We start from the raw sequence: 21,604 nt of genomic DNA, 5'->3' as shown, positions 1-21,604 counted from the left end.
GCTTCATTTTGTGTTTGTTTTTTATATATAGGTATGTAATAATAAAGTATAAATCCCAAAATAACCCATGAAATAAGGAATAATCCCACAACATTATTCATTATTCATATTTAATGTTAATTATTATTAGTTATTCTCATATGGATATTGCTGTTTGTTATGTGTAGAGGTGCGTATTTGTACAGTTGTGTGGCAGCGGCACTGTCCCAGGGGAGATGGAGACAGACAGACAGACAGAAGAACATGTCAGCCTGCTGCGCCGCGCTGCAAAGCTGTGAATACCTTCGAATATCTTCGAATATTTCTATTCAAAGCCCAAAAAATGTTATATTGGGGATGGCCCTAGTGCTATCTCAGTGTTTCCAATATAATTTATCAGATATTGCGCTTCTATTTCTAGTAATGCTGTAGTTTACATTATATTGTTACATTATATTGTACCATTTGACAGTGAGTGATTGGCAGTAAATAACCTTTATGTTCTAGTTCTTATTTCTTCTGTAGGCATACTAGTTTATTGTTTTGTTTCACTCCTGCACATTACATCACTAAATCGATTAAAGCATAAATCCTGCCAACAACTTTCTGTTAATATACCTACTAATGTGCATATCATACATGGCGAATATTAGATTAAACATTACATCCTCAATAGCAAAGACTATTTATACCTTTTTTATTCTTATAGCCACTCAATTTGTCAAACCAACAGCAAATAGCCTAATTGTAATCAGTCAGCCTGCAGCATGTTTCAAAAGCTAAATTTTGTTTTACTCTACTTGTATGCTAAAGAGGAGCAAATATGAAAGTCATCCCTGTTGGGTGCCGTAAAAAGAGAACAAATGAGATGTCATAGATTGTGATCACGTCTAGAAAGTCCCGACGACTAATATTGTGTCCTTATGATTAGACTCCGTTCCCCCTCTTCATCCTCTTCCTCCAGAGCCCTGCAGAGCTGGGACGCTCTATTCGCTTTGGGCCTTCTTTAGGTGGTCTGACTCCACCATGACCAGCTGAGAGTCCTCAGTCACCTCCAACAGAGCCTCCATCTCTGGGCTGTCTACCCTCACCAGCTCCCCTTCTTCCACCTCCACGTGCACGCCCAGCCCGTTCTCCTCTCCCTCCGGGTGGCCCTCGGCCTCGGCCTCCTCCTCCATCTCCGTGTTCTGCACCACCTCCTCCTCCCCTTCTCGGATCTTCTTCACGTGGAAGGTGAAGGGGGGCACGCGGTACACGCTGGTCTTGGAGCGAGCGTAGATCGTGTGGTCGGGATTGAGGGACTTTTTCGCCTTCTCTTTGGAGCTCTTCATCTTCGCCCGGCGCTCCGTGTTGGGGGTCATGCGGGTCCCAAGCTTGCCCATCTTCTTCTCCAGGCTGTGCTTGGTTTTCTCCAGGTTGTCGCGGGTTTTCTGTCTCGTCTTCTCCAGGTTCTCGCGGGTTCTCTGTCTGGTCTTCTCCAAGTTCTCCTTTGTCTTTATTTTGCTCTTCTCCATGTTCTCTTTGGAGAAGGCTTTCTTTATATTGTCCACTTGCTGCTTGGTGGTGCGTTGGATGCGCTTGGTGCGAGACTCCTCGATGATCTCCTCGATCTCCACCTCCTCGTCTGAGTTGAGATTGTCTGAGAGTCCCTCTTGTCCCTCAGGGATCTGCTCAAGGCCCTCCACGGCTACGCCTTCAACTACCGTCTCTCCTGTCTTGGATTTGGATGTCTTCGGTGGCTTCACTTGGTCCTGAGTGAGCACAATAGAAGAAAAACAGAAGACTATTAAGCCACAGCAGCATTATATTGAGGAATCACAATGTGTGAATTGAATCACATTTTCAGTTTGACATTTACGACAATATTATCAGACACAATGCTACACTGATTGTATTGTATGATTCATGGAAATGATGGCATTTCATTCAATATGTCATGTGCAAATTAGCAGCGTGAGAAAGTGAAGTTAATGGCCTTTGGGTGAGAAATGAAATTGAAAATATGAGCATGATGCTTTACAGATTCATGTGACATCTACACATTCAGACAGTGCACACATTTCACTGCTTGTAGCTGGTGTAGACTGCCATCTAGTGGTGTCAATCATATGCCAACAGTCCAGTGATAACATGGCTACACCCAGCTATTTTACACTTCAAGTCTTAATATAAGAATGTAGTCGGCGTGGTCACATGTAGGCTACTGCATACCACATCCCTGAAATGATAATAACAGAAGATAAATGATCTGCAACTCCACAGTGATATTGAAACTAAAGACTACAGGCTGTTACATCTAACCACAGGAGTGTTTCCTGCCATTTTGCTATCCTTTCTCTGTAAATACTTGAACCCACACACTTTCAGTGTTGTGACTTAAAGGCCCAATTTGCAATCAAATCTTACAGTAAACAAAGAATGTGATTTTATATTAAAAATTATGGATTATCTATAAATTATAGATGTCTTATATCTATATTCTATAATTTATGATGCTGCTTTCACTTCACTGGAAAGACTTGGTGGTTAGTACAGTTTCAGTTTAGCCATATAATGTTCAGCACAGACGTGCAGCAGTTTCACACAAATAACTATGTGTAAACCCACACGTAGGGTTATATCTGTTCTCATACAGCAATACATTACAGAGTTGTAAAACCAACCCCACTGGTTTACACTTCCTTATAATCTTTGACTTTACCACACAGTGCACATAAAGTTACTGCTGACAGCTGCCAATCAACCAGGACTGCAGCAACCATATTTCCATGTTATGTGGCAGGACACTGTCAGTACTATGCAAACAATGTTAACCCCCTAACAGCATATCTGTCGGTGGCCCCTAGAGGGATTAGAAGTCCCACCGTGCTGCACCTCAGGGCCAAACCTCACTGCTTCTCTTTGGATTTAATCCACCATCACCATCTTCACTGACTTTCTACACACACTGTAAACGGTGGCGTTTTGTACAGCAAACCACGGGATATTATAAGAATTCAGTCTATTTTTAGTATCTATTTATAATATCTTATTTATTTCTTACATTTTGTTAGGGCTGTCCTCGACAAAAGACTATCGACTATCACTCATACCATTTTGTTGACTAATTGATTAGTTGATTTAATGGACAGATCTGTAAAACCTTTTAGTTTCTCCACAACGAATCACACAAAAGCACCACTTATATTTTGTGGTGCAAATATTGTGTTTATCAGAGATGTGCTCATAAGTTTCTTGGAAATAAATTATTCAGCATGAAAAACAATAAATAAAAAACACTTAATCGGCAGCCCTACATTTTATTCTTATCGGTGTAGAAATACCTCTAAAAAATTAAATTCAATTAAAAAAAATGAAAGCATCCTCTGATTGAAGTCTCTGTCTTCATTGCATTTTAGCATTACCAGGTTGTCTGAAACTTGGCTCATCATTTTATATATTAGCAGGTTTGAGTTGAAGGTTCACAATCTGAATATAAGCTTAAAGCTAAAAGCTAATTTGGTTTGACATGTTGAATTTGAGAAAATATAATATGTCTCCCACTCAGTTTTGTCCAACACTGACCCAGTATTGTTGCCACATGCAGACTCAATCTCCAGCAGAAACGTTGAAACACATATATAGCATGACTGGCATGAGGAGGTGGCATGTTTGAGGGATGTTAGGGAGTGTGAAGAAGTATATTAAGGCATGTCTTGGTTTGTCTCTGTCAGTATCAATGTTTTCAAGTAGAATAGGGTTTAAAAGCTGATAGTGAACTTGGGTTTTGTAGTGTTTCGTCATTAGTAACTTGCAATATTTAGAGTAAATCTGGATTTCAATGCTGATGTGAAACTTCTGAAAGACACCTGTCAGATCATGTGATTGCCACATCTCCCTGGGCAGTTCAAATATTGCCATACGATCCTACCATAAAATGGACATTGGTGCCGTGTATGGTGTGGGCTCCGCCAACCTGCTCTGTGTGGGTTTATTTTTGGCTGGCCTTTGCCTCTCTCTGGATTCAATGTACCGCTCTCTGGCTGTCAGCCACTGCAGCGTCCTACAGACTATCCCCCCTCTCGCCCACACAACACCCTCCTCTCACGCACGGCAACAGATAAACACAGAGCTCTGTCGCCATGGCAACCACCTGCTCATGTTGTCTCTGGTGGGTGGTGAAGTTTAGCTGGATAAACAGCTGACATCGCTACAACAATATACCAATGTGAATGTATTACAATTAAATATATACTGCACCTGCTGTGTAGACAACATGCACACAGAGCTGAAATAATAACATTAATAACAGACATTTTTTAATGCATGAGCACACAACTCTGCCACAATATTTTTCCGTACATTCTGTCAAAATGATGTAAAATAACGAACAAAATATGTACGACAAATATGCTCAGAAGTCCTGAAATGTGACCAGAACTTAATGAAGATTTAAACCCACACACAGTAAACATGTTTACTCACAGAGACATAAAAAAGTACATAAAAGAACTCTATGAATAGCTGTCTGAGAAGCTGTTCAAGTGACCTCATACGTCCCTGGCAAAACTTGTTTGCTGTTGTGGAGAGTTTGGCTGGTGGGCTAAAATTGAAAGGGTGTTAAGCTCGCATTTAATATATAAGTGCATCTCTTGTGTTCCTGGAGTACACAGCCCTTAGGAAAGACAACGTCTGTGTATAAATACACACATACAAATACATTGCAAGGATTGATACTGACACGTGTACACCCACCCTCACACACAGAAATGCAGACACTTTTTTTTTCCATGAAGCCAAACTTTTTCATAAGAATTTCTGATGCCTGAATCATGGAGTTATTAAGAGAACTGGACACAGCCTTGTAGGCAGGCTCCCATTCATTCCTATGAGAGTTGCTCAGTGGTGCAGGAAGCCAAAATAGCTCGACTGCCAAGTGATAAAGTACCAGGATCATCCAGCAATCTTCTGCATCCACTGGGCCGATAGGAGAGGCGCACTAGCGTGTCCTTGTGGGACACCGTGACGTCACCTATTGGTTTGTGGACTACGGTTTTGAAGCCTCGAGTTCTTCATTTTGGCCACCGCGTCTTGTATTTTTTGCAACCAGAAGTGACATGAAAGGATGGAGCTAAATACAACCGAACGATGAAGGAGACATTTTTAGGCAACAAAATGTTACAATCAACTTTCATGAACTGAAAACACACTGTGAAAGGGTTAAAGTTCCCAGACTGGACAGTGCCGTGGTAGTGACCTGTCAATCCCAAGATAGCCACGCCCTAAAGCATACCGTGCCTTATGGTCCATTCGACTTTAAATGGGACCATAATTTACTAAATGAACATCATGCTGTATTGAAGAAGACTTGAAACTAGAGATTGAGACCAGCAACTCATGTTTACAATATTTACTGAGGTAATAAATCAAGTTAGAACTAGGGTCATTTTCTCATAGACTTCTATACAATCAGACTTCTTTCTGCAACCAGAGGAGTCGCCCCCTGCTGGCTATTAGAAAGAATGCAAGTTTAAGGCACTTCCATATTGGCTTCACTTTTCAGAACCAAAGGTTGCCGCCTGGATACGACTTAATCAAGACCAGCATGGCTCAATTAACTGATGTTTTTATCTGGAAACTCAATGAACCTTGGAATTGATGGAAAACAAAGCATACTACATATGGGCGAAGGATTTTCTGTGATACAGTACTTGCTCAAGGATTCTTTAATGACTCTAAAGGTCTTGTTTGGTGGATTGGCTTTATGGTTCCACTTAAGGTTGGTAAAATGTTAACATTGTGCTAGGTTTTTCAATCATGGACAAGCTGTAATCATGTGATCCATGGATATTTCTTTTTACTTATCGGCCAACTTACACGCCAATATGATACTGTATATCTGCAATAAGCTTATATCGTCTGATTAATCGGCGTGTCTATTTTAGTCACATTATAAAAATGTTTCAATCTTTGATTAATCTTCCAAGTCTTGTGGGAACCCATATGAAAAAACAGAGAGATTGCATGTTGGAACATTTTGTTGTTTGCATTCTTCAAACTTGACTCACTGTATCTGTGGAAATTGTGATAACATCAGCAAACCCTGTTTGGGTTTCCCTGCCTGATTACAAGCAGGAGACTGGGAGCTTGAGGAAGGAGATGGTAAGTCCATTGGTGTCCCTGCATTACCTTCCACTCTCCTCCCACTTACCAGCAATGGAAAAGTCGTCACTGTGTGTGTGTGTGTGTGTGTGTTTACTGACAGGTGCCAGGGGAATGGTGACTGAGTGTATGTGTGCTCTCCTCAATGAGAAGGAGGTCTGTTGCTAATGTTTCTTTCTCCAAGAGTGGCGTGAATCATACTTCATGGAAAAGTTGGCTAGAAAGAGTGGGAACTCTCTCTCCGTCTGAGTGTGTGTTGATTTGCTCGGACAAGCCAACAACTGTCTGAGCCGCCTCTCAGAAGGAGGCACAACACAGGAAGATGCAATTAAAAAGTAGACAGAAGGGAAACATTGTTCAGTCTACAACCTATCAGGGAAAAATAAGTGAGACAGAAATGTTGAAACAGGCCAAGAAGATCTGTGGGAAATCAGCAGATCCTCCTGCTTTGGGTATTATTAAAGATTAGACCAGAATGTTCTCAACCTGTGGTGAAAATGATGTAATCCTAAAAATAAATCTCGAATTCAAAGTGTTCATGTAAAAAAAGCAAAGCTTTTTCATCGTCTAAATATTATCAGAAAAAAATGTTCTCTGTGTGACTCATACCGGGGCTCAGGGATAATTTAACCACCGACTGTTACCATTGGCGACAGAGCCAACAGTGTTCTCAATCAGCACTATACAGAGGCCACAGCAGCTCTGACTAAAGCTGCTGGCGTCTACTTTTCTCCATCCCCCTCCTCCCTCTCTGTCTCTCTATCTAGCATTACAAGACCTACACTAATCCACCTGGTCTTATAGTCCTCCTTAGTTATTTAAATATGTTGTCGCCCACATTCATGAATGCGATTAGTAGCAATAATTAAATGGCTGTGTCCTATGTGAAGGATTGTTACAAGCCAGATTGGCTGTTAAAAAAAGAAAAGCAATCAAAAATGCCCATGTTATCCATGCTATTATTAATTATAAGGTTGCTGTGCAATTATTTAAAAAAACTTTCCATTAACATAGGGATCTGTCAACTGTTACCTAAAATACATTCATTCATCCATTATCTCTAACCGCTTATCCTATTCAAGGTCGCGGGGGTGCTGGAGCCGATCCCAGCTGAGATTGGCTGAAGGCGGGGTACATCCGGGACAGGTCGCCAGACTATCACAGGGCTGACACATAGAGACAGACAACCATTCACTCTCACATTCACACCTACGGGCAATTTAGAGTCAATAACTAACCTAACCTGCATGTCTTTGGACAAGAGAACCCGGAGAAAACCCACGCTAACACGGGGCCACCGTGCCGCCCCACCTAAAATGCATGTTGTATATTAATTGATAAGTTATTGTATTAAAGAAATATACATTTATAATATTTTTCATTATATAAAATAAATATTCTGTATTTTTTACAGTAGCGATCCGATTAATAACATAATGCCAAGCATTATACAAGTAAATCCACACATGGAATATATTTTATTATAAAATATACTATTTGAAATTATATTTATTTATATATATTTTTATATATATATATATCATTTATATGTTTTACAAATATTTCTAATACATGTTATATATTAATGTAATAATTTATTATATTTGAAAAATATACATTTAGAATATTCTATATTGAAATAATTATCCTGAATTTATTACAATAGCGATCCTATTCATAGGATCATATATAATTTTTTTTTTTTTAAGAAAAATGCTTTTTCTAATTTATATATTTTAAAAATATTTCTGTTTGTCAACGCCTGAGTGATTAGGGAAGAGCAGCCAGGTTGACTTTAGTTCACAACATTCGTGATCCTGATCCACCTACATGGATGCAGACATTTAGCAACTCGCTTGCTTATAGATAATCACACACCGACACACACGCCATTCCTTTTGCGGCTGTGTGATGAAAGGCCTCTCCGGTGAGTCACAGGAGCAGCTGTCTGATCCTGTCCAGTCCTTGCAGCTGTGCACTTAGCTTTCACAATGAGTGATATTACTGACCCGGGTGCCCCTGCAGGATGGGAGAAGGCCAAGCAAGAGATTGACATGAAGCAGAGGTGGAGGTTCGTGTGTAAGAGCTCTGAATCGTGATGCTTTGATCCCTAAACAGTGCCCGGCAGCTAAAATAAGGACACTAATGTACTCTGGTCATTAATAGTGATGCCTCCCACTCTCTCCTAAATACGGCTCAAAGAATTCACAGAGGACCGGTCCAGCCGCCTGCTACCTCCGGAATTTTGGGGGCGACTCACATGACTGAGAGCACAATGCAATTTCTGTTTCACGAAGCTCCCTCATGCCTTTTAGAACAACCCACTCTGATGGCGGCATATTTAAGCGTCCTGTGGGTAATGGAAATGTTAAAAACCAATCCCACTCTGCCTTTACACAAGAGAGGGTCTCTGTATACCACGTAGCCAACATGGCGACGTCATGTTGCATTGCACGCCACAGGATGGGAGTTCCTTGGTTTTTCTGTCAGAGTGATTTGTGATTTCAAACACAAGGAGCTGGAGGGGGAAGCCCTTTTCCACAGCTCAGCCTTCCCACATCCATGACTCTGAGACCACTGGAATCCCACGGTTAGTCCCACGCAAAGATGGAAATGTAACTTTTCCTTTTACGTCTCTGTGCGAACTGGCAGCTACAGTGCTGGAATATATTATATAACTATCCCTTTCCCTGTAATAGTGCCGTCCACACTGGCACTAAGGGGTTAGTCAGCCAAATTTAACAACTCTCAGTGCAATTTGCTGCAATGAGCATAAAGATTTAGATTTTTTATTATTTCCATCTTGTGCTTAAGAGAAAGAAGGTGTTGCAATTATTCATATATTACCATTTTACAGGATAATGTGACGTGTGGATCAAGTGAGGGCATGAATACGCTGCCAACATGAATACTGTACTGGGCCTGACTATAGGAAACTATAACAACTGAATTACAGTAGGCCAATATGATGATTAACGAGCAATAACTCATGGAAAATAGCACCTGAGGGTACGAGAAGGAAGGCAACCAGCCAATCACCCACACTGCTTTGCTCTGTTCTGAATTGAGCTGTTGTTTGCGTGATAACGAATAATGCCACTGGGACGTTGTAGATGGAAAAACTGACAGGCTGAACGGCTTTTATTCTGTCTTTGTTGATCAGGTGTGCACTCATTTTAATCTATCGTGAGCCACTGAGCTGTCTTGATATTAACTTGCACTGAGAAAATTGTCTTGTTATTTTAAAAGATCTCATGTGGAAATGCTATCTGAAATACTAACAACATATTCCAAAACTTCCTTCACTGAGAAAATCTGTGCAATGTATTTGAGGGAATAAAGTAAAATAGGAGACTATAGTGCAATAATTCATTTTCAAAGTTTGCCTCTCGCGCTGATAACATAATTCTATGATTTCCAGTATTTATAGATCATTCATCCTAAACATCCATTTGCATGCAAAATCTAATCCCAAGCGGACCCAGAACCTGGCACGCTCTCTGCGACGGCCTATAACTCACATATCAGTGACAAGAACAGCAGCAGTGGGAAATATACCACCAGAGTGACCTGACTGCTGCACTTCATACTGAAGGTTTGAACATACCAGACTTCGCTTTCACACGCAACCTCTTAAGTTACAGTAATAACAGTTATATTAATAGTGAATGTATGGAGGCTGCTTTAACAGCAACTTTTTTATTACTAAAATAAAGAGACGCTCTAAAAGAACAACATTTAGGGGGATCTATTGGCAGAAAAGGAATATAATTAGGGCTGTCAATCGATCAAAATAGTTAATCGCGATTAATCGCAACTTAATCACACATTTTGTTATCTGTTCAAAATGTACCTTAAAGGGAGATTTGTCAATTATTTAATACTCTTATCAACATGGGAGTGGACAAATATGCTGCTTTATGAAAATGAATGTATATATTTATTATTGGAAATCAATTACCAATGCAAAACAATGACACATATTGTCCAGAAACCCTCACAGGTACTGCATTTAGTATAAAAAATATGCTCAAATCATAACATGGAAAACTGCAGCCCAACAGGCAACAACAGCTGTCAGTGTGTCAGTGTGCTGACTTGACTATGACTTGCCCCAAAACTGCATGTGATTATCATAAAGTGGGCATGTCTGTAAAGGGGAGACTCGTGGGTACCCATAGAACCCATTTTCATTCACATATCTTGAGGTCAGAGGTCAAGGGACCCCTGTGTAAATGGCCGGCTTTTCCTCACCAAAATTTAGTGCAAGTTTGGAGCGTTATTTGGAGTGTTTCTAGTATGACATGGTTGGTACCAATGGATTCTTTAGGCTTTCTAGTTTCATATGATGCCAGGATCTTTACTCTAGCTTTAAAACTGCTATAACCTAAAAATCACAAGTTGCGTTAATGCGTTAAAGAAATTAGTAGCATTAAAAAGAATTTGCGTTAACGCGCTATTATCGCATTAACTTTGACAGCCCTAGTATTTATGTGGTAAATAAATTAAATCAATGGTAAAAAAAAATAATAGGCAACTGTTATTATACCAGTAGCATACAAAGTATGAAGCCAACAACTAAGGCCACATAGCCACACTCACATTTCATCTGGAAATAGGCCCACACAAACATATATATTGCAATTTATCAATCAGTTGGTGGTTTGGATTGCTAAATTTAGATGCACTCAATGAAACAGGACACTACACTATTCCATTGCATTGCTGCTGGTGTATTTATAATCAACAGCAACATAGCGGTTTCCGTTAAATATACCATCTCAGATCATTTGGCCAATGCTTTATTTTGACTGTGGCCTTGTAGGTGAAGGGTGTGCCTACAAATCTTGGAATAAACAGCACGGAGGGTATCAGCAGCTTCCACCGAGCTGTGATGTGGTATGAGGACACATTTCTGTTCGCCGGCCAAGACAGCTGCCTACAGCTGTTCAAATGGAGGGGTGACCTGATTGGTCTCCCATCTGGTGAATCCTGTCTGCTGCTGTGAGATGGGGATGTTTGGTGAGACAGGAGATCAAGTCAGAGTCTTCAGCTCACAAACGCATCTGGACTGATTTATACTGTAAGGTGCTTCACACATGTCGACGTATGCACACGTGTACACACTAGCACACAGGGATAGATTGAGAACTATTTTTGGGTATTTTAAAGCAGAAAAAATGTGACATGCAACAAAAACTCATAAATCTGAGTCCCTAAATAACTCAACAACATATAGACAAGTGTTTGAATAGCAGGGATCCTCTTTCTGCTGTACCAACTGTGTATCCTAATGACAGGAGCACAGGAAAGGCTACAGTAACACTACCAGCAAATCCACCTCCTATCTCACACACACACACCACAGAGTGTTGCACACTCGATCTGATCCAATTATGTCACACCGACCCTTAGTCCTCAGTGAGTCTACAGTGTTCAAAATGGTCGGCCTATTCATAAATCTTTACATTCTTTATAAGACCATGTTCAGCTTGAAAATCCGTCTTTCCACAAGTAAAGAGAACAGAAAACAAGGTGAACAATAGCAGAGGATGCTGACCGGTACACTCCTGTTTTCACAACACACTCAAGAATGAAGACTGATTTTGATCTTTACAAAATAGAAAAGAATTACAAACCAAAACGAGAGAGAGAGAGAGAGAGAGAGAGAGAGAGAGAGTGGATCAGAGTGTTACAACATCCAGATTTGGCCAAACATGCCAAGAGAAACATACGTAGCTCTGGCTTCAAGATGTTGTTGGTCGCTGCTAAAACAAAGATGAGAGGAAGAGATAAGCAGAGGAAATAAAAACGACTCTAAAGGATTAGTTAGACATTTCCGGAGGTACACTTATTTGCTTCCTTGCCGAGAGTTATATGCGAAGATCAATACTTCTCTCACATCTGTGCAGAAACATATAAAGCTACCGCTATTTTGGGTTAACAATTTATATCTTGTTTGTTTAATCTGTACAAAAACTGAAGTGTAAAAACAACAATTTGCCATGTTACGGGGGTTATTTCTAGGTCTGCCTCCTCTTGGTCAAATAATTGGTGGTTTTAGTCTTAGTCGACTAAGATTTCTTTAGTCAATTAGTTGTTTTTTATGATTTTTTCATGCTGAATGTCTTATTTCTAAGAAACTTATGAGGACATTACTGGTAAAGACAAAATTTAAAGTGGTGCTTTTGTGTGATTCTTTGTGGAGAAACTCAGTTTTACAGATCTGTCGATTAAATCAACTAACTAGTCCAGCAACGAGTCATTTTTACACTTTGGGTTTTGTGTGGATAAGACAAACAGGACATTTACTTGTTAATTAGAGGTTTATTAGATTAATTTAGAGCTGTTGTTGGGCGGGCTTTGCTACTTTTGGACGGAGCCAGGCTAGCTGTTTCCTCCTGTCTCCAGTCTTTGTGATAATAAGCTGACAGGTTGATGGCTGTAGCATCATATTTAGCGTACAGACTTGAGAATGGTGTCAATTATTCCATCTCAACCTCACCTTTACACATTGGGGGCGTTTTTTTTCGTGCGAATAATATATTTTTAAGTACTTTCACACACAACATGATTATGAGCTTTTGCACTGCGAATAAAGGGATCAACCAATCACGTTGTGCAGAACGGGGTGAGATGCCTTGGCAAAGGCAGCGCAGCGCAGACCAGATCCACACTTTCCATTCTTACCTTTCACAATAAAAGACCAAGACATGTAATATTTTCAGGCGATTATTCCGCATTTTTGTGTCGTGTAGTCGTCACGCCCCTGGTGTGTAAAGGCCTTAAGTCTGCAAGAGAGTGAATGAAAATGTTGAACTATTCCTTGAACAAAATTTAGAAGACTCTCTTGATAAGATCTTCATGATAGGTGTCTTCAGATCTACTCTCACACTGAGGCTATCGGCGTATATACTGTATCTCATTAGTGTTCACTCTGGCCCCCAGTCCTCAGAAATTATATGATGATATCTGATTATTTTTTGTCATGTATGTCATAGTCTTGCAATCCACAACCTTGTTAACTAAAGGGCATCTTTATACATGCAGAGGCTCACACGCTACCGAGCACTGGAACTCCAAACTGGCTTGACATTGAAGCTGACATGCAATAGTGAAATGTGGAGCCTGCCAGATATCTTTCCACAAGCCCGGGGAAGAGGAGGGCAGCTGGAGAGAGGGACAGATAGGAGAGACTTGAAGAGTACAGTACAAGTGTTGTAGCGAATACTGAATGAGCTGTGCCTGGTTCTGGATTAGACATCTGAGTTGGAGTAGAAGGGGCTAAGACGATAGTGGTAGAGAAAGTGAGAAGGAGGGAGGAAAAACCAGTGGGCATGTTGGCAGGAGAGGCAGTGAGATGCCAGCGGGATGAATCACAACACTAACTTAGAGCTGCTGGTCGAGTGCTTTTTAGTTGAGTTGGTTGCTCTTGCCTACAAGGGGTTGCCTAAGTGCTTCATAACTATCCTCGCTGTAATGAGATCTGATTTATGCCTGAATACAAAGATTCAGAGAGCTGAAGTGGCCAAAAAGTCTTGGCTGGATCACTATGTCTGGAGTAAGTGGAATAGAGTTATTACATAGTCTGGGCAGGGTTAAAAGCTATTAAAGAAAAGAGGGCTGGGGCCGCTGGCGAGGCTTGTTGGCTGCGATCGGAGCTCTGGAATAAGTAGACTGTAACTGAGAAGACTTACATCTCCATGATAGAGTTGACCACATGGCTATCGCTGTCTTTGAGCTGCAGCCAAACACACCCTGATTCCAGACGCACATCAGTAACGTCTCACACCCTGATGGATGTATCACATTGCATAAACTGAATTAATCCACATAATTAGATAGATAATGTGCATTATGAAACACTCAAGTGGCACACAGTTCTGTTGGGTTGAGTCACAGTTTAAAGTATCTAATTAAAGCACACATTCCCCCATTATCAAACCAACTAAAATGAGCACTTACACTGGAACTTGCATCACATGGAAACCCTGTTGTTTAGCTATTACAAAGCATGTAAATCCCCCGAACGTTGACATTTAAAGGGGAACTCAACCAATTTTACACATCAAAGTCTATTTACAGGTCTTAGGAAGTACAAGTGCATATGTGAAAAAGCTGTAAAATGCCTGTGACGTCACTAAAGTCAGCGTTGGTTGAGGCTGAAGACAACAAATTTGAAAATGAAAAGAAGTGAGGTTACAAGACCTCCGTAGTTCCTCATCTCTGCTTGAGGCTAGCGGCTCAAGGCTACATGAACAGCTACTTGCGTACATAGACTGTATATAAGAAGTGGACGTAGTGACCGTGACGTCACCCATTGGTTTGTCGACTGCCATCTTGAAGCGTCAAGTTAAGCAAATTGGCCGTTGCCATCTTGGTTATGTGCGACCAGAAGTGACACGAGAGGGTGGAGCTAAGTACAGCCAAACACTGAATAAGACATTTTTAGGTGACCAAAATGTTAAAACACACTGTGAAAGGATTAAAGTTCTAAAATGAAAACACGGACTACTCCCAAACCAGACAACGCCGTGGTAGCAACCTGTCAATCACAAGGTAGCCACGCCCTAAAGCATCCCCTGCTTTATGGTCTATCTGACTCTAAAAGGGACCATAGTTTACTAAATGAACATCATGCTGTATTGAAGAAGACTTGAAACTAGCGATTGAGACCATAAACTCATGTTTACAATGTTTACTGAGGTAATAAATCAAGTGAGAAGTAGGCTCCTTTTCTCATAGACTTCTATACAACCAGACTTCTTTCTGCAACCAGAGGAGTCGCCCCCTGCTGGCTATTAGAAAGAATGCAAGTTTAAGGCCTTTCAGCATCGGCTTCATTTTCAGACCCTGAAGTTGCCAACTGCTTGCGTAACACACCTGAATCTATTCGACTGAACTGTAGAGTTGCATTGTGGGAAATGTAGGTGCTAGATTTGGACAAGGAAGATGATAGCGTGGATTAAGTTCTGCTGCATTTATTTTGAACATGTTTTAGGACTACATTGCTAAATCAGTGGAGTACTCTTTTAAATGTCATGAGAAATAAAATAACATTGGTGAAATTACAATATTTAAACAATAACAATGACGTTTCCACTCCACTACATGAATTCCATGTTCAAGCTGGAGTTTGCTTTTTAATAATAAATTGTTAACCGTTAGTCTTGGCAGATAGAGTTTTGGAAAACACACAAACAATGGTTTGATAAATGGTGATTTGCTGTCAAGACTAATGCATTTTGAACCAAAGTCAGTTTTATTGTTCCAGTTGGGTTCAACCACAGTAGATTCATTCGCTGACTCCACTGATGGAAGAGCACTGATCGGTTTCCAGGGAATAATTGCTTCATTTCTGATCAGCTGGTTCACTTTGAGTATGCTAACAGAACTACCTCAGATGAGAGCTGAAGCAAATCTGTCCCGAGGAGTGTGGCTTTTGATTGCATGAAAAGAATCAACTGGTATATCTGTGTGTGCTCTGTTGTAATATTTGAGAGTGTGCTGGGACTACTGTCACACAGCAGGACACCCTCTTCCATACAAGTCTCCTTCTGGGACATGTGGAGGGCTCAGCTGAGATGGAGCTCGAGCCCTCTGAGGTTTTTAGCCAGCAACAGCTTCAGCTAACTGAAGGCCAAGACAATTACTGGACATAGATGTGCCTGGTCTGTTTGAGGATGAGCAGGAGGCTCAGCTATTGGGGCAGGGCATCACTGATATGGCAGCTGTCTGGTTTCTCCAACCATCAGGCAGCTGAGAAGCTGGAAAATTATGACTATTGCTAAAACTATTTCAATAACTGATTAACTGTTTAGCCATTTTTCAAAAAAATGGTAATCATATCTAACACCTTTTCGTCATAAACAGCTTTCTTATTGCTGGAATATGGAGTTTCTACAGAAACAGAAAGGCCTCTATGGGACATTTACAACATTTATAGTCATCATATTAAAAACATCATGAGGCTTCATTGAGAAAGCCACATTATTACCTATAAACAGTTTGGGCCTAGGTTTATTTCCCGACGGCTATTGCTAAAAGGAAATTGCTAAAACACAGGAAATTAGACTGTTGAGGCTGAACTAGTCAAATGCCTGGCGATATGAGACCAACGGGAAATAAGGACATAAACTTGGGACTTGTTTAGAAATGGAAAGACAATTAGTCTATAAAAGACAGCAATATTAGACGCAATACAGTCAGAGCAGAGAAACACCAGAGGCGTGTGTGAAAGCAGGGCCCCATTGGATCTATGACCATTTACGAACCACAGAGCTCTGATGACAGGCTGGTTCTGCCTTGAGCAGCAGAAAGACCCTCAGTTGCTACAAAGTCATTTGCAATAAAGAGGCTGTTATTTTAAAACTCCATAAAGATGCCACATAATGAGGAGGGAAATGTGCAACAGCTGTCCTTAAGTCACAACATTTAAGTGTCATCCTTTAACGAAAATAAAAGTATCACAAATGTGGTTCTTCCAAATTAGATCCAACTTTACCAGCTGCAACAATAGTGATGATTACAAGTGGATGCATCAATAATTATAATACAATAATATACTATATATGATTTTGAAATAGGCTATTCTGCATAATGAGTACTTTTACTTTTGGTACTTTAAGTATATTTTGATGCTAATACTTCTGTACTTTTACTTAAAGGTCTAGTGTGTAGGATCTGGAGGCATCTAGCGGTGAGGTTGCAGATTGCGACCAACTAAAACTTCTCCCGTGTGCCAAGCGTGTAGAAGAACTACGGAGGACTACGGCCATCGCATCTAGAACCAGTATTTGGTTTGTCCGACCGACTCTGTGAAGAGGACCCGCTCCGTATGTAGATATAAACGGCTCATTCTATGGTAACGAAAACACAATTCTTATTTTCAGGTGATTATACACTATAGAAAACATACTTATTATTATTATTATATTCCATTTCTGCCAATAGATCCCCTTAAATGTTACACACTGGTCCTTTAAGTAAAATTTTGAACCCAGGACTTTTAATTGTAACAGAGTTTTTAGACTAGGGCTGGGCGATATGGACAAAATATTCTATCCCGATATAGGTCATTTCATATGTCGTTAATGATATATATCATGATATAGTATGTGTTCTGGTAATAGGCGATAGAAATTATATAGAAAAATGTATACAATAGACATTTTTATATCGTTTTGACTATATATATTGTCATATTGCCCAGCCCTATTTTAGACTGTAGTACTTTTATTTAAGTAAAAGATCTGAATACTTCTTCCACCACTGCTGATATGCAATGTACATTTGGTAAACATGTCTTCATCACCACACCCTGCTGTTGCCGGGGGATCCTGCATGCCGCCATCATTGCAGGTTTAATTATAAAACATCACTGTCAAAGTCTTTCCACGCTAAAACTCCTGAAGTATGCAGCTATTCTCAGAGTGCAGAGACAAGAGGAGAGAATAATACGACACCTACAGTTAAAGCTGCTGGTAACACTTTAACAAAGCAGAGAATAAAGGTCCTACATCGCAAAGGTAATGCTATGAAAACGTTTCACTTCTCCTACTGAAGTTCCAGTCTAACTTGACATTGATACTGTGAGTGAAAGGCTATATTGGTGAGGAATGGCCATACACACACACACACACACACATATGTTGGCATTACTATTCTTGTGAGGACACTGCTTTACTTTACCGCCAGGGTCGTTTACCGGAACCTCAACCTTAACCTCTACATGCCTACCTCTGACCCTGATCTCATCCTTACACATTAACACTCAAACAGAGGGTGGAAAGTAGTGAAACCTGACTGGGAGCCAGTGTTGATTTGCAATGCTGCCAATATGTGACCAGCCTATAGGTCCGCTAATTAAACTAGACCCGGGGCAGCCGTCCTCTGGCAATAAATAGATCATGGGAGCTACTGCAACACGGAAGCTACAACTCCTACAACCGATTTGAAACATGGCAGTGACTACTTTAGACAGTGATAAGAGCATAGAGTGGTACAGGGATGACGTGTTTTTGTAGGCCAACAAGGAAGTTAGCATCGCACTGGTTCCCTCAACAAAAAGCCAATTTTCTATTGGGTTTTGGATTATTGCAGAAAATAAACTCTGTGGCAAACAGATGTTTATGATACTTACACGTTTTGTTCCGTAAAATAATCAAATGAACACTACTTGTATGATTTTTGAAGCGTTAATGCAATCGCCAGAAGTTAAAGGCTAACGTTAGGCTATAAACAAACTACACGGCGGTCGCATGACTTGACTTCGCCGCCACTAAGCGAAAGGCGGACTAGTGTTCGGCTTGATGACGTTTAGTAGCCGCATTTAGCCGCTTGTCAGCTACCGCTTTTTTGAAGACACGTAAAGGCTTCAAAATTCACATGTGGGGTATTTATTGATGCATTTTATATTGTAGAATAAAACGTAAAGATCTTTTAAGCTTGTGTTAACCACAGACCTTATTTTCAGTCATCTAACTAAAAACCCATTGACTTCCAGATGAGGGAACCAGAAGTGCTAAAATGCTATCTGATTTGTGGGTTTTAGGACTCATTCCTGTAGCACTCTGCAACAGTTTCGATAACACCGACAGGAAATGACTTAAAGTGATTTGTGTCTGCTGAAACACAATCAAGACTTAGTCTAGAATAAAACCAGTAAGCTCTTGAAACAAGTTCCACATCTGCAAACTCTCGCTTTTATGTTCTTCACCGACAATTGCACACAGACGTGCGGTTAACAGGGTTTGCAGTAGACCACGCAGTGTCACAAACAGCAGGAGGCACCTGCTTTGCAGAGTAATTTATTAAGGACTAGTGTCAATGATTGGATTTCTGCTACATGCCAATAGTGTAACCTGCTCCCATAGCGGACATCCCAGGAGGGGGAGGTGAAGAGGTTTGCCTGCCAATACGGATCCTGAAGTAAGCTCTACTCACGAGAGGTTTGCAACTCTTTGATTCACTGTTACAGTACTAATGTTTTTAAAGAAAGTCTTTAAAGTCTTCTCCAGTTGCTCACCTAGTCTCAAATGCACAACGGCAGTCAGTCACACTCTCACACATGAATTCATATTGTGTCCTTTATTGAGCTTATGTTCTAACCTATTTTCTTTCCAATGTTCATGGTCCCAACTGTTTGAGACGCTCCCTAAAATAAATCTGACCCCGCCCCAATACTCACATTCTCAGGTATTAAAGTGCAGGTTTCTGCACCATGAATGTCAGTGTTTCCCCCTTTGGAGAAATCTTAAAGGGGGCATATCATGAAAAAGTGACTTTTTTAGTGCTTGTGCTCATACATTTGGGTATCTGGAGTGTTTACCAACCCACAAACTGTGAAATAAGACAACCCAGTCAGTTTTTTGTGGGCTACCTAGATCAGAAAACATGTGATTCAACAAGCTATTCAGATTTGGCTCATTAGAATATATCGCTCACAGATTGAGAACTACCTTTGCAAAGGTGCACCATATTTTTCTTGCAAGCCAATCAGAGCAGACCGGGCTTTTTCAGGCGGGGGGCTTCAATCCAAAATGAAAGAATTAGGATTCCTTAAGATGTAAATGTTTTTAAATTTACTGGCATTGTTTTTTGTATTTGTTTGTCTCCCTTTGTGTTTTCTGTCTGTATTTGCATTTGTTTGCTGCTGCCTGTCTTGGCCAGGTCGCTCTTGAAAAAGAGATTCACCTGGTTAAATAAAGGTTAAAAATAGAAAATAAAATAAGAGACAGGCGCTAAAACGGAGCGAGGGTGAATACAGGTATATTCAGGCAGACAGTATGAGAAAAATAATGTGTTTTTTGAACATTAAAGCAGGTAAACATGTTCTAGTAGAAACCCAAAATACACGTATGAATCTGGTAATGAGCATGATATGTCCCCTTTAATAATAAAAACGACATCTTCATCTCACATGGCAGCACTCTGCCAACTATCTGCCCTCAGAGCACTCAGGGGTGGGGCATTCTGGGTTCTGTCTCACTCTCAAGTAGCCCTTCATGCCAGTGTTTATAGGCCTTTTTATTTACACCCAGTAGTCTTTATATAGTTTCATTGGGTAACCGTGAAGTCCTGGAGTGGGAGAGGTCACAATCTGCCTCCGCTTTTCCATGGAAGCTAATATCCTCTCACTGAGCGTGAATACAAACCATAAAACAGCTTCTAAATAGTGCACTAAATAGACTGATTCTTCATAAACATTACAGCCTCATTTAAGCTTCAGGAAAGAGTGATTCAGAGGTTTATGTCATGGAAACCACGGATTGGAAGCTCTGGCCAGCATCCGCTATCCTGAGAAAAACCTTTCCACTAACAAGGGTCAACTCAAGCCACAGTGCAACTCTAACACTCTCTGGCGAGATGATGTCAAAAGGTTGCTTTGATGGTTTGATTCACACCCCCCTCCAACTTTCCTTTTAGCGGTATAGGGAATGCAACACACCCCTTTAACATGTAGGCTACTGTGAGTAACTTAAACAGCCACATGTGAAGCGTTACCACCTTATCAAACAAAGATTGGCTATAACTTAGTCCACCCTGTGATGGAAATAGTAAAAGAACAAGCTCACACACACTCACTGCAGCCCTCAGTATTCACCTGGAAGATGAGGACTTTGAAGTTGCGTCTCTTGAGCAGCTCGTTCTCGTTGCTCTCCAGCTTCTTGATCTGGCCCGCCTGCTTCTCCAGGTTGCTGCGCACCGTCTTCACGTTGACGCTGACCTTGCGTACCTTATCCAGCATTTTGTTGACAGTGGTGGCGGTGCCGACGTGGTTCTTGCACAACTTAGCCAGCTCCCCCTGGATGGTTGACACTGACTTCTCCATGGCCTCCTGCCGGGCCTCCAGCCCATTCTGGGTCTGCTGGATCTGGTCTACCACCCCGATAATCTTGTCTAGAAGAGACAGCACCATTACCCCGTTCATCTGCGCCTCACTCTTGCCCCCGGGTCCCATGGCCAGCACCGGGTCCACCTCATCAGCGGAGTTATCATCATCATCTACTGCCGGCTCAGCGGCGGCACCCACCAGAGCCACCTCGTCATCATCATAAGGCACTTCTACTAAGCCTGCGTGCTCCTTCTTGACACCTGTATCCGCCATGGCTGTCAACTCCAAATACAAACCGCCTGCACACTCGCTACAGATAAAAATACACTACTGAAAAACAACCTGCAGGAGCCACGGTGCACAGAGCTCAGTCCCTATTCCTTTCCCTTTTCTTTCAGACAACTTTCTCAACCACTTGTTTGCCACTTCCTAGCCTACTTTATGCTTAAACTTTCTCTTCACCCTCAGTCTCAGTCTTCTCTGTCTTTCTCTCTGCCTCTGCTCTGCTCCGGGATGCCAGCCAGCCAAGGGGAGTGGGGCCTCTCACAGCTGAGGCATGTGTGCCCTGACTCAAATGCCTCTGCTCCCTGTGAAACCACCCAGTCAAAGTTTTCCCTTCATCCACTCGGCCCCCGCCCCCGGCTCCCC

General features: G+C 41.2%; 1 protein-coding gene across 1 annotated transcript; it reads right to left on the bottom strand.

Moving 5' to 3' along the window:
- Nucleotides 1-536: 536 nt before the first annotated feature.
- Nucleotides 537-21,570, bottom strand: cavin1a (caveolae associated protein 1a). The gene is made up of 2 exons (XM_037791620.1): nt 20,726-21,570; nt 537-1,730 (listed from the first exon to the last, which is right to left on the bottom strand). Exons 1-2 carry the CDS (start codon nt 21,227-21,229, stop codon nt 966-968), a joined length of 1,269 nt encoding a protein of 422 aa, XP_037647548.1. The 5' UTR covers nt 21,230-21,570; the 3' UTR covers nt 537-965.
- Between the last annotated feature and the right edge of the window lie 34 nt (nt 21,571-21,604).

This window comes from Sebastes umbrosus, chromosome 14, assembly GCF_015220745.1.
Source record: "Sebastes umbrosus isolate fSebUmb1 chromosome 14, fSebUmb1.pri, whole genome shotgun sequence".
NCBI classification, from domain to species: Eukaryota; Metazoa; Chordata; class Actinopteri; order Perciformes; family Sebastidae; genus Sebastes; species Sebastes umbrosus.
The sequence above is the reverse complement of the archived record's forward strand: the minus strand, read 5'-3'. Positions and strand labels throughout refer to the sequence as shown.